We start from the raw sequence: 12,180 nt of genomic DNA, 5'->3' as shown, positions 1-12,180 counted from the left end.
GCTTGGCAGACTATCCCATCCTTCCCAGGTGAGCCGGTTCCATCAGGATTCGGAAGGGGTCCTGCATGATACCGTAGCACTGGCACCGTCGGGATGGAGGCCTTTTAGGCCTGGGGCTCGCCACTTAATTTGGGTGGGGAGCTGTCTCCTGCCCAGGCCGGGGTGCAGTCTTCAGGGACTCTGATGCTCGACAGCGAGGCAGCAACAGCTCCTTGCCAAGTCCCTTTCATCCGTGCAGCTGAGGCTGGTCTCGCTCTTCTCCAGTCTTGTACCTCATACAGTGCCCCCCTTATGGGGGTCCCCACCCCAGTGGTTCTAGAAGACTACTTTTCTTGACCACAAATGCTTTATTTTCACCTAGGGTAAGTTCTCAGGCAGGTAAAGTTGTCCTTTGCCATAGTTGGCTGGAAGTGCCTGGCATTTCACACTTGGAGAAACTGAGGCCCGTGGTTGATCTTAATGGTATGCTATACTGATTAAGTGGCAGAGCTGGGACACCCCCTGCCCCTCGCCCCATAACTCTGTCCTGTGGCTGAGTTGGGGGCAAATGGGTCATTTATAGGCTGCCCGTGGGTCCTCAGAGCATGCTGTGTCCAAACTGCCTTCACTGTGGCAGTGCACCCTCCTCCCATCAGCCACTGCTCTGCAGTTAATAGTCACACATCCAGGTACTACTACACCTGTCCCTTTAGCATGGGCTTAACCCCCTACCCCGCATGAAACTGCTCTTGGCTTCCTGTGGCTAAAGCGCAACCGTTAGTGAACTCTAACCTTCAGGCCCAGGTTCTGCACCTCACCGGCTCCTCAGCAGTTTCCCTTCCCCTTCCCCTCACCCCCAAGTTCAGGCCAGTGTTTAGTCCTCTGTTGCAGTCTGTCTTCGTGGTCACACACTTGCCAAGCGGGGCTCACCCTCTAACAAACCTCTTAGAAATCTCTTATACCACCTCGCCTCTTGGGTTCTCTCTTGGAGCAAGGGGACTTTTAGTGTTCCAGTCAGCAGACCAAGGCCCAATACCAAAGCTGGTCTCCATGTGTCCTTCACATTTCTCTCAGGGTAGGGAGAAAGGGGCGCTGCTGTGAAGACTAGCATGTTCTTGTGTCCCCACCGGAAGGGGCGCCCTCAGTTGGAAAGAAAGTCGATGGCCGCCCGTACAGAACGGTTTGTACTGACATCCACAGCAGTGACCTTAATCTCGGTATCGCCAAACTGCATGGCAGCGCGGATCTCCCGGCGGTTGGGGGACGTGCCGGTGTTTTCCGGGCAGCCGTCAGGCTCCAGCTCCAGGCTGAGTGCGCCACACTTGCGCACACCAGGGTCAGTGATGAAGCGTGCATCCTCCGCAGCACAGCAGTACAGATTGATGAGCACACGCCGCTGGCCCGGGCGCGCAGGACAGTAGCTGCGCCGCACCTCCTCTCCCAGGGCCACTGACTGCTCTGCGGCTACGAAGCGCTCAAAGACATCAGTGCACCAGCGGCGCCCATCCCGAACCAGCAATTTCTCAGGAGGGTGGTGGCCAGGCACAAAACGGTTGAGCACACCCACGCCGTAAGTGAGAGGGGAGCGGCGTACCCGCACCACACCGGGTGCCTGGCCAAAGAGCACGGCTCCCTTGAGGATGGTGAGGCCCACATCGTGCGGGACCACAACGCGCAGGCCACGGCTGCCCAGCGCTGTCTGCACCGCATGCTGCAGTACGGCCGACTCCGCAAAGCCGCCCACCAGGAACAGCAACTTCACGCCCTGCACCTCAGGCCTAGCCAGCAACATCTCTGCAGGGCAGGGACCGGTGTGGGATGGGGTTCAGGAAGAGAAGGAAGGAGACAGAGTCACTAAAGGCCACCAGTGGCTCTGCTGCCCATACCAGTATTTGGGGAGAGGGCGGAGGGGGAGGGGAGTTGGTCTTTTGAGACAGGGTTTCTCTGTATGACAGAGCCCTGACTGTCCTGGAACATGCTTTATAGACCAGGCTGGCCTCAAACTCAGAGATCTACCTCTTTCTGTCTCCCAAGTGCTGGTATTTTTTTTTTCTTCGAGACAGGGTTTCTCTGTGTAGCTTTGTGCCTTTCCTGGGACTCACTTGGTAGCCCAGGCTGGCCTCGAACTCACAGAGATTTGCCTGGCTCTGCCTCCTGAGTGCTGGGATTAAAGGCGTGCGCCATCACCACCCAGGCCAAGTGCTGGTATTAAAGGCATGTGCCACTGTGCCCAGCCCCACCGGTACTCTTAATTAAAAGCATCTAAAAACCGGGCATTGATAGAAAAGAGCTCTTACACTGAAGGTGAGGCACTCCTCACTGGGCTTGCCAGCCCCAACACCCTACTATTTTGCTACCATCCGGTGAAGGGTAAAGAATCGGGAATGCATTTACACTGTTCAGAGCAGCGTGTCCACTCTACACACTATCAGCTCATTTAGTCCCATTTACAAATGGGGGCATGGAGGCACCAGGCCTTCTTGAACCTGGCAGGACTATAAACAATTCCATAGTCACCGTGTGTTGTTTGCTCCAGGTATTATGGAGGATTCTGGGTTTCATCCCAAGGTAAGGATGTGTGGGGGTTTACAGGCATAGATGAGAGGAAGTATTTCTGAACCTGGATTTGATGATGAATGGGGCATCCAGGTACTCACCTATGTGTTGGATGATCCCACTGACTGTGGGCTGAAACAGCTCATTCATAGCCTCACAGGACATCCGGAGCATCCCCTGTGAGGACCACTTCACGAAGTTCACACTGCGGGTGGTGAAGGGGACACACAAGTCCATGGTCAGTCCAGCTGTTTGCTGCGGCTTCTAGTCAGGGGTCCTCACGTGTCACAGGGTGGACACCTGCCCTTATCCTCAATCCCACTCTGCTGTCTGCTCGGCTCACTCAGCGTAGCAGAGCCAAGAGCATTGAGTAACAGGGTGGGGCAGGGAGAAGATAGCATTTGCAACCTCTGTCCCTTATGACACTCTCAACGTGCAGTTTGGACTGCTGGTTCCTGACTGCTGGTGGACCTGCCCCACCACCCAGTACTCACACCCCACCACCTGTCACTGTCTCCGCTGGCATGGTGTATGTGTGGAACTGACCAGGCCTCTGACCCTCCCTTGCAAGGGCAGGCCGCATTAGCAAACGCTGCCTGAGCCCTGACCCTGGGCACACCTGCTCCTGCGCAGGGCCGTCTCCACGTTGTGGCCTCGCTGTTTGCGGTAGAAATCAATGAAAGAGAAGGGAAGCGAAATGTTGAGTGCTCCTGCGCGGTGTGGGCCTGCAGTGCGCTTGCGGGCCTCGAAGGCAATGGTTAGATCCACCCAAGCCGCTGGCCGTTGCCTTTTGAATTTGGCGATGAAGTCCTCTCCGAATATGCGGCAGAGCAGCTGCTCAAAGGCCAGGTCCACCCCGACTGCGCCATAAGGGCCGCCTGCAGAAGGGTAGGAGACAGAGGGTGTCATTGCCAGATAGGCCACCAGGGGACGATGGAAGGCCCTGTGCGAGCTGGGTGGCAAGGGTACTTGTGGGTCTACTCGCCGGAAGCCTTGTAGAGCTCCTTGAGGGTGCCATGAGGCTGCTCCAGCTGGTGTACGGTCAGGTCCACAGTGCCACCCCCACAGTCTGCCACCATGTAGCGGTCTCCTGCACCGGTCAATACAGGTAACGTTAAAGGCCCGTCTCTTGCTTTCAGTCTTGCATCCCCAACCGCCAGCCCCCAACCCTGCTCCAGACACCAAGCCTAGCCTTGGGGGACAGTATGGAAGCAGGGAGGGAGATGAAGGGCTTCATCTCAGGCTATCAAATAAGGATGCTGAGTGTGGAAGGGATCGGATCTGAGGCTTGAACATGGAACAGAATCTCCTGGCGGGATGAGTAGGGGGTGCCGCTGTAAACAGGATGACTGAGGGAAGAAGTAGGCTTCACAGATGTACCCCTCCCCAGTTCCTGCAGATTCTCTGCAGGATCTGGGGTGTTCATACCCTGTTGCCTCACCTTCTTGCATCTCTGCCCACAGTTCTCCCACGCCAGACTCCACCAGGAACGTTCGGCTGTGGCGAGACCTGCGCAGCTGCTCCCGGGCTGGGGTTGGGCACAGCAGCAGTGAGGTTAGGGCACACCGCTCTCAACTCTTCTCCTTACCAAGGCCGTCCCGGGCACTGTGGCAATACTGATCCCGACCCCAGGCACTAGAAGCATTTCTGGCTGGACACAGGACTTTTTCTTGACCCAGAGGGAGCAGGTCCTGGCTCATTCAGGCCTGAGAGGCCTTGAAGGATCTGGGTGGGAGATGTCTCCAAGTGTCCCAGGGAATCTCGGGACTTGGGGCCTCTCCCTGCCAGGGAGATCACATTTAGGAGGATGGCCAAAATGGACTACAGTTGTCCTTGGCCTCAGTGCCTGGGTCTGGCTGCAAGGGGCAGGGCGGGGCAGGGTTGATGTGGGGTAACAGTTGATGGAGAGGCCGTTTAAAGAAAAGCCTCTGAAGAGGAGGCTGGGGCCCAGCTTGCTCCCTTGTTAGTGTCCACTGAGCCCCTGTCCCAAGGCAGTCTGTCTCCGTGACCCTCAGACTCTGCTTCCCTGGTCAAGGTGAGATCGTCCTCCACCTGGGGTCCTGGAGCCAGGGCTGTGTCCTCCTCACACTGAACTCTACCTAGCTTCCCCCAGGGTGGTGACTCCCCCTTTTCCATCCTAGACATAGCTAACCTCCCAACCTTTCAAGGGCACTTGCCATCGAACCCAGCACTAGGCAGCAACCCTGGAACAGCTTACCATGTCGAAAGCTGGAGTCGATAGAACGGCGCTCGCCCAGGCGCCCACCACCTGCAGTCCGGCTGCTCAGGTCCATGAGCTGGTGCAGGCGAAGTTTCCGACAGTAGACAGAGGCGGCCTCAGGCTCCAGGGCAATGAGCAGTTTTTCTGCATCCTCTCGAGACACCAGGCCAGCCTGGGGATAGGTGGTGGGCCAGCACCAGGCAGCACCATGGACTGTCATGTAAGATGGCACTCCGGGGCCTCCCACCTCTTCTCCCATCACACACCAGCCGTGCTGGGCCTGCCAGGCCCCTTCATGCTACACACAGCTGAAGATGCCTCACAGGCACCGTGAGGTCAGGCTGGGGAGGGCCAGGGCCAAGGAGCCAACGGCTTACCCAGCAGAAAGAAATGGCACGGTTACCAGCCAGTTTCCCTCTCCAGGTGCAGAGCTGGCTAACTAAGTGTTGGCTGTGGTGTTCCTGTGTTCCAGCACAGTGGGGTGGGTGCAGTGGACTGGAGGGGATGGTGGGGGTTAAGTGCTGGCTGTGGTGTTCCTGTGTTCCAGCACAGTGGGGTGGGTGCAGTGGACTGGAGGGGATGGTGGGGGTTAAGTGTTGGCTGTGGTGTTCCTGTGTTCCAGCACAGTGGGGTGGGTGCAGTGGACTGGAGGGGATGGCGGGGGTTTTAAGTGCTGGCTGTGGTGTTCCTGTGTTCCAGCACAGTGGGGTGGGTGCAGTGGACTGGACGGGATGGCGGGGCACTGCCCGGCTCACCAGGCTGGTGTCAGTTATTGGCCATAGGTTGCCCCACTCCCAGGAGAACTCTGTTCCCAGAGAATCTACTATAGCAGGAAGGAAATAGTGAAATTCCAGGCACCACGACAGGCCAGTGGGGGTACAGGAGAAACACTCAAAATCTGTCACTTCCTGCAGCAGGACAAAGGCTCTCTCCAGGGAGTTGAGTTCATGGGATTCCATGTGTTCTGACCCGGTTAAGAAGAGGGAGACAGGTAGGCATGGAGGGTTCCTGCCCTGAGCCAGTCCTTTCTGAGCGGACATCAGGGAGCAATGTGGGAGAAAGCAGGGCAGGCATGTCTGTTCTGTCTGAGGACATCTGATCCCTGCAGAGCAGCTCATTATGCTCAAAGTCAACCCCCTCTAGAGACAAGCACAGGCACCCACAGGACTGTCATCCGACCCACAGGTAGAGGCATATTGGTATCTCCACGGAGGCAGAGGGCAGGCTTGAGACAGCTTTTGGATGTCCTAGTCTCTGTTCCTCAAGGCCCCAGGGGCAGAGCCAAGCAACCTCTCTTGCTCTGTGAGGTCTCCCTGTCCCCACTGGAGAGAGTAGCGTCTGAACCCCACATACTCCGTGGTAGGAAGACATCACACTTTGTAGCTAAATAGTCCTTTTCCTCTGGGGAGAACCTGCAAGGCCTGGGGCAGGAGTGGAGGTATGCAGAAGTGCTGCCGAGGGCCAAGTGGCTGTCCCTGGCCCCTGCCTGTCGCTGTGCAGCTCCTGCTGTAGACACCTGTCCCACCTCATATGGACAAATGCCCCTCCCACCCCGCCAGCAAGCAATGGCAGGCAGTTATGGACCCTCGCCTCCCTGTGGCCAAGTCCTCCTGCCACAGTCCTCCCTCCGGGGCTTCCTGTAGAACGGAGTTGAAGCTCGACTCCAGCAAGACCGCATCCTTGGTCATCCCTCTCCAGTCCTGAGTCCTCCACCCTCTTTGTCCCCAGAGCCTCTCTTCAACAGACTGTATACACAATACTCCCTATCTTGGGCTCTGCTTCTCAGGAACTTGACAGGACATTAACTGTCTATAATGGCCTGTGCCCCTGTCCAGCTGTCCTTGTTCTTACAGACCCACCCCCTCTCCTGGGGACAGCAGCGTCCCAAAATCCCAGCAAGGGTGACTATCTTCACACAATGATTTTTTTTTTTTTTTGGTCCTCAGGGTTGAAGGATGGATGAGGTGTGGGCTACCCCCAGGGCCATCTTGGGGTGGGGCACAGTTCCACCTGCACATCCTCACCAGGTAGGCAGCCTCCCTCATGAACTGCTTAGCTGGCTGTTTCCAGATGGCGGGCACTGTCAGCACCCAGCGCACGGTATCCTTCTCTAGCATACACGGGCTCTGCTCTCTCAGCTCCTGCAGCAGGGGAGGACAGTGAGTCAACAGCTGGCCTGAAGCATTTTCAGACCCCTCTGGGAGCTGGACGGACTCATCAAGCCCCGCTTGGGGAGATCTGTCGCTGGGGTGAGAAGTCTGATTTCCACCTGGCTGGCCCAAGTGCCAGTTCTAACCGACAGGACAGGAACTGGAGATGGCCTGTGACCACTCATCATCTGGACTCAGGGTGGGATTAGGGCAGAGGAAGGGAATAGAAGGGAGGGGGTGTCCCTGCCCCAGTCAGTGGGGTTGGGACGAGCAGCACACCTGGAGGGCGTGCTCCTTGAAGAAGCGGAGGGCATGGGCAAACACCTCCAGGGCCAGCATCTTCTTCCCGTTCACAGCCTCCAGCTGGGTCTTCAAGGTGAGATCCTGGCAGAGACACAGGGCCACTCTGCGGGAGGCCATAGCTCTGCCCCAACTACAGCCATCCTCTAGTTCTGCACACGACCCTCTACCATCTCGACATCAAGCTCACAGTCAGTCTTGCCCACCTTCTGTTACGTCCATTATCCCACCCCTCGCGAGGCCCCTAGTTTGGCCATTCCTCTGGTCTTTTCAATAGGCCCTGCTCTCCACTAACATGGCCTGCTCCCTTCTGGGCTCCACCTCCCCGGCAGGAGCCTGGCCGCATTGGCTCACAGTGGCACTGTGGATCTTCATCTTAAACTTCTCAAAGTAGAGCCAGTCCCGAGCCTCCTCAGGGTCTAGGTCGTGGTAGTAGTCACGGGCGGTGTAGCCAAAACTGTGAAAGACACCCTCTGGGGTCAGCAGCAGACAAGTAGGGGTCTTCTGGTGGGCCACACCTGGGTCCCCTCCTTCCCATTTCCTGCAAAGACAAAGGCAGTCAGGAGCCAAAGGCAACCTTCCTACAGTTGGGTGCTGGCTCAGGGGCCAGTTGTGTGACCACGAGCATGACACCACTTCCCTGAGCTTCCGTTCCTCCCCCCCCCCCCCCCCCCGCATCTGTAAAATGAAAATAATGGATATGGGAGTGGTGGCTGTAATCCCAGCATTCAGGAGGCAGGAGGCTGAGGTGGGGATGATTGTCAGACCATCTCTCAAACACCACCCCACCCCCCCAGAATAATAATTGTACATATCTCTTACAGTTTCATGGAGATGAAATGGTGTCAATTTACATCCCTCTCTATAAATGTTCCCCCCAGGATCCTCTCTATCCAAGGATTCCCTGAGAGACCCTTTGGGTAGGGTATCCCATTTCAACTCTTCTCTGTATTATTATGAGCAACAGCAAGCTATTATTCCATGGCCTGTGTCTGGCCTCCTGATATGTTTCCCTGGGACCCTAGGGAAGCCATCTCTGGCCCAGGCACTGTACTTCTCAAGGGCTGTTTTCCAGGGCCAAATTACTGCAAGGTCTTTGGTGATCCCTTCCTTTGTTTTCTCCCTCCCTCCCCTCTCTTCCTCCCTTCCTTTCTGTTATTTTTAGAGCCTGGGTATGGTGGCACCTATAACCCTGTCACTGGGGGGTCGGGGTGGGGTGTAGGGATGAGTGGATCTCCAGAGCTCCATGGCCAGCTAGTCTAGCCAATCGGTGAGCTCTTCTGGGTTCAGTGAGAGGTTCTGTCTCAATAAGATGGTGGAGAGTGACAGGGGAAGATCTTGTCAACCTCTGGCCTTAATATGCATGTACATATGCACAAATACACACACACACACACACACACACACACACACACACACACACTTAAAAAAAAATCAAAACATACACCCCCAAAATAAAGCCCTCAGGGATACAACCCCAGAACACTTGTGTAGCATGCTTGTGGCCCTGGGCTTGATGTCCAGCACTGTAAATAAATAAACGGATGAACAAATAAATAAATGAAGCCCAACATTCCTGTAGTGGGTAAGAGGACTCCAAATAAGGCTGGAGCTCAAGACCTGAAGTCCATTCTCCAGCCTTCCGTCCCAGTGAGGAGTCCTAGAGATGTGAGGGGAGTCTGATAAGACCACGCCCGTGATTATTTCTAAGGCCAGGCCTGTACAGAATGCGAGGTACCTCCCCAGCCCAGCTTCCCAGCCCAGCCGCCTCACCTCATCATGTGGATGGCTTCAGGGTCGCTAGCAAAGCTGAAAGCATACCCACTGGATGTGGTCCCGAAGTCGATGGCTACCACCACAGAGAAGGAGGCCGGCCTTGTGGGGCACGGGCCTCTGGCTTCTGCAAGTTCAAGACCTAACGTCAGCCAACGGCTAAGACGAACTCCCCCCCTTCACTGCCTGTGGCCCAAAGCAGCTTTTGTCCCAGACCCACTGGCCCCACCTTCCCGGTTTTACACCGCACCTCCTCCAGGCTGAGAGACCTGGCCATGCCACCTGCCTGGGACAGTCCAAGGCCTCTCAGGAAGCCACGGCAGTTTGGGGTTAAAATGACTGCTAGCTTCCACTTCACCTGACTGCTGCCCAGATCCCCTCGGCCCCATCTCCCTCTCCCGCCATTTTCACAGTCTGCTGCTAGCCTTGCCCCAGCTGGGAGCAATTTGGCTTTTCTGGGCGGTTTTCTAATACACGGATGTGCACACTTGTGTAACACAAACCAGACTCTGGTTTTGTAGAAGAGAGGAGGGGCCCCAATGCATATGTGGAATTGTCCCTACTTCTCCCAAGCTTGACTTGAGCTCCCTGAGAACAGGGGACCCCAAGCTGGATGATCAGGACAAGGCCATATAGGATAGGTAACTCAGGAAAGCTATGGGGTCAGAGGCTAGGTCTTGGAAACTTCAATTGTGAAGTTTCTAAATATTTTTAAACAACATACTTTTCCCTGAGATGGGACTTAGAGTGTGTTAGGGCTCTGGTTGGCAGGAACAGGGCTTGAGGACCTAGAAAAAGTCGTATGCCTGCCTAAGCAGGTCAGCCACAGTGGCTCCTGGGAGTCTTCCTGCTATAGAGAGCAGTAGGAGCGAGTTACCTGGAGCTTATGTTTTCAGTAGAATTGTTACGTCTATAGTCCAAGGCCATGGGGACACATGACTAGTGTGCCCGGGATAGGAGGCCTGGTGGCATGACTCTGTACCTTTCTTTAGTCCAGTCCCTGCCACAGCTCTGCCAGGGGCCACCCTCTTCCATACCACCCAGGCCACCGACCACCCAAATTCCCAATCAGGGCTTACTGGAGAGTGTGAGGTGTGAGCGGGGCAATGCCACAGCTTTCCTGGGTCCTCGGGGAGCCGGGTGGGCTGGGCACTGGGGATCTGTCTGGGCTAGAGCCTGTAGAGAAGAGAGGTCAAGTCACCCTCGAACGATCTGGGAAGCAGGGGCCCCGCCTCGCACAAGGCTCTATCTGTTCTCTCTGAGCCTGGCTGAGGCAAAGGGCCATTTGTGGGGGAAGGGGGACAGGAGGGAGTAGGAAGGACATGCATGATGCAGGGTTGAGTCTAAGCATCTTCCTGGACCAGTCAGATGCACTTGTCCCCCTGCATGGTGACTCGTGTGTATCACCTGGGCACAGTTTCCCAAGTCCCCTTTAAGCACATGCAGTAGAACAGAAGGAGGCAGAGAAGCATTTTGTGGTAGAAAGACAGTCTAGAGATGGGTAGGCAGGAGCAGTGGCAGATGGGTTCCTGTGGCAGGGCCAGAGGGGCTACAGATGTAAGTGGCTGTGAGGTAGGACATACGGCCCAGGGGCAGGCTGCTCCTCTCTGCCATTACGTCAGGTCACATGGTTCTAATCAGGACTTGAGGGAGTTCCCCCATTCCCAGAGGGCACAGACAGGACCAGAAGGGAAGGCAGCACCTACCCCCAGCCCAGCTCTGTGTCTGGGGATGTCCTCAGCACCAGGAGTTTTGATCACCTGTCCCAGCACACACGCATACACTCAAGTTAGCATTGGGGGCAGAAGGACCACTGAGATCTTCCTGAGGGCCCAGGCCTGAGCTGGACTTTAGGGTCCCTAGGAAACAGAGCAACCTCCAGGAGGGCCCCGGGTATGGCTTGAATAGACACTCATGGGACAGGGAAGGCCAGCCTGGCAGGACACCCCAAAGGTGGCATCGAAGTCACTAGTCACCACCACACTAAAGTTTGCTAAGGGTCATGGGAGAGGATGGCACTGAGACCCTGACACCAATGGATGGGGTTAGAGAGGCTGACAGGAGAAGGAGAGTGGGAGCTGGCATGAAGGCCCATGTCAGCAGGTCTGACTGACTGTACTCTGGGCCGCGGACATCTGTGTGTGCTCCCTAGCTTGTCTGTGATCCTTGATAGTGGCCCTGGGATAGCCAGGGATGTATTTGAGGGTCTATAGGAAGTGCCTGGGCGCAGCTGCAGTGTTTCTGGGTACCAGAAGAACAGGGTCAGGGCAGCTACAGTTCAAGATTCCCTTCCTTGGGCATCCAGTGTGGACTAGGCCCTGCTATCAGCTCTAATGTGAAAGGCAGTTGCTGTGGCTGGAGCCTGGGAAGGGAGGCAGGAAGGAAGGGCCCAGCCCACCAGGTCTTTGTGAATGGACTTCCTGAGGAGTGTCCTGCCTGCCTGCTGGTCTCCCACCCTGCAGAGAGCACAAAGCCTACACCCAGATGAAAGCAGATGTCCTGAGATCAGGGCACACAGGCTCCCCTGCAGACCACTGAAGCTCCTGTGCATAGGGACCCTACGTACATGCACAAAGGGTCCCATGCACATACTTGCACAAAGCATATGCAAGTCCTTTGTACACAGACAAGCATATGCACACACACAGGGCTCTCTGAACAGATACTTTCTGTGTACAGACCATCACTGCACAAACATGCACAGGTGTGCACACCATACACACACACACACACACACACACACACACACACACACACACACACAGTGTAGAATGTATAGAGTGGTTCTCAGAAACTTGTGCTGAGAGGCAATTGGGGGCAGTGGCTAGTATTGTGCTGAGAGGCAATTGGGGGCAGTGGCTAGTATTCTCCATGCCAAGGCAAGTGGGGTGGTGGGCAGGGAGGGGCAGCAGAGGTCTTACTGATATACAGCCCTTGCAGGCCCATTTCCGGGACAGTCAGCATCCTTGCAGTCTCTGTAGCTGCCAACAAGAACAGACAAGCAAAATGAGACTTACTCATTCTTGGCTCTTTCCCGGAGTGCTATTTGCGCTGTTTCTTTACTCTGATCCAGAGTCATTTGATGCTAATCCTTGACATCATACTGTTTCACCTACAAACCCCTCAGTGTGTCTCTCTTGGAGATAAAGATGTCGTCACAGTTTGAAAACCACCGTCACAATCCTGTTATCATATCTAACA

General features: G+C 55.8%; 1 protein-coding gene across 1 annotated transcript; it reads right to left on the bottom strand.

Annotated features, from left to right (window-relative positions):
* Positions 1–208: 208 nt before the first annotated feature.
* On the bottom strand, positions 209–11,957 carry Hspa12b (heat shock protein family A (Hsp70) member 12B). The gene is given in 14 exon segments (XM_059261451.1): positions 209–1,773; positions 2,637–2,740; positions 3,155–3,413; positions 3,521–3,625; positions 3,977–4,063; positions 4,754–4,928; positions 6,781–6,897; positions 7,186–7,290; positions 7,561–7,747; positions 8,980–9,080; positions 9,083–9,106; positions 9,755–9,767; positions 10,059–10,155; positions 11,901–11,957. Coding segments are annotated over 14 exon segments (2,070 nt in total). The 5' UTR covers positions 11,944–11,957; the 3' UTR covers positions 209–1,120.
* Between the last annotated feature and the right edge of the window lie 223 nt (positions 11,958–12,180).

The sequence above is a fragment of the Peromyscus eremicus genome, chromosome 4 (genome assembly GCF_949786415.1).
Source record: "Peromyscus eremicus chromosome 4, PerEre_H2_v1, whole genome shotgun sequence".
Classification (NCBI taxonomy): Eukaryota; Metazoa; Chordata; class Mammalia; order Rodentia; family Cricetidae; genus Peromyscus; species Peromyscus eremicus.
This window is presented reverse-complemented; position numbering and strand designations above follow the sequence as displayed.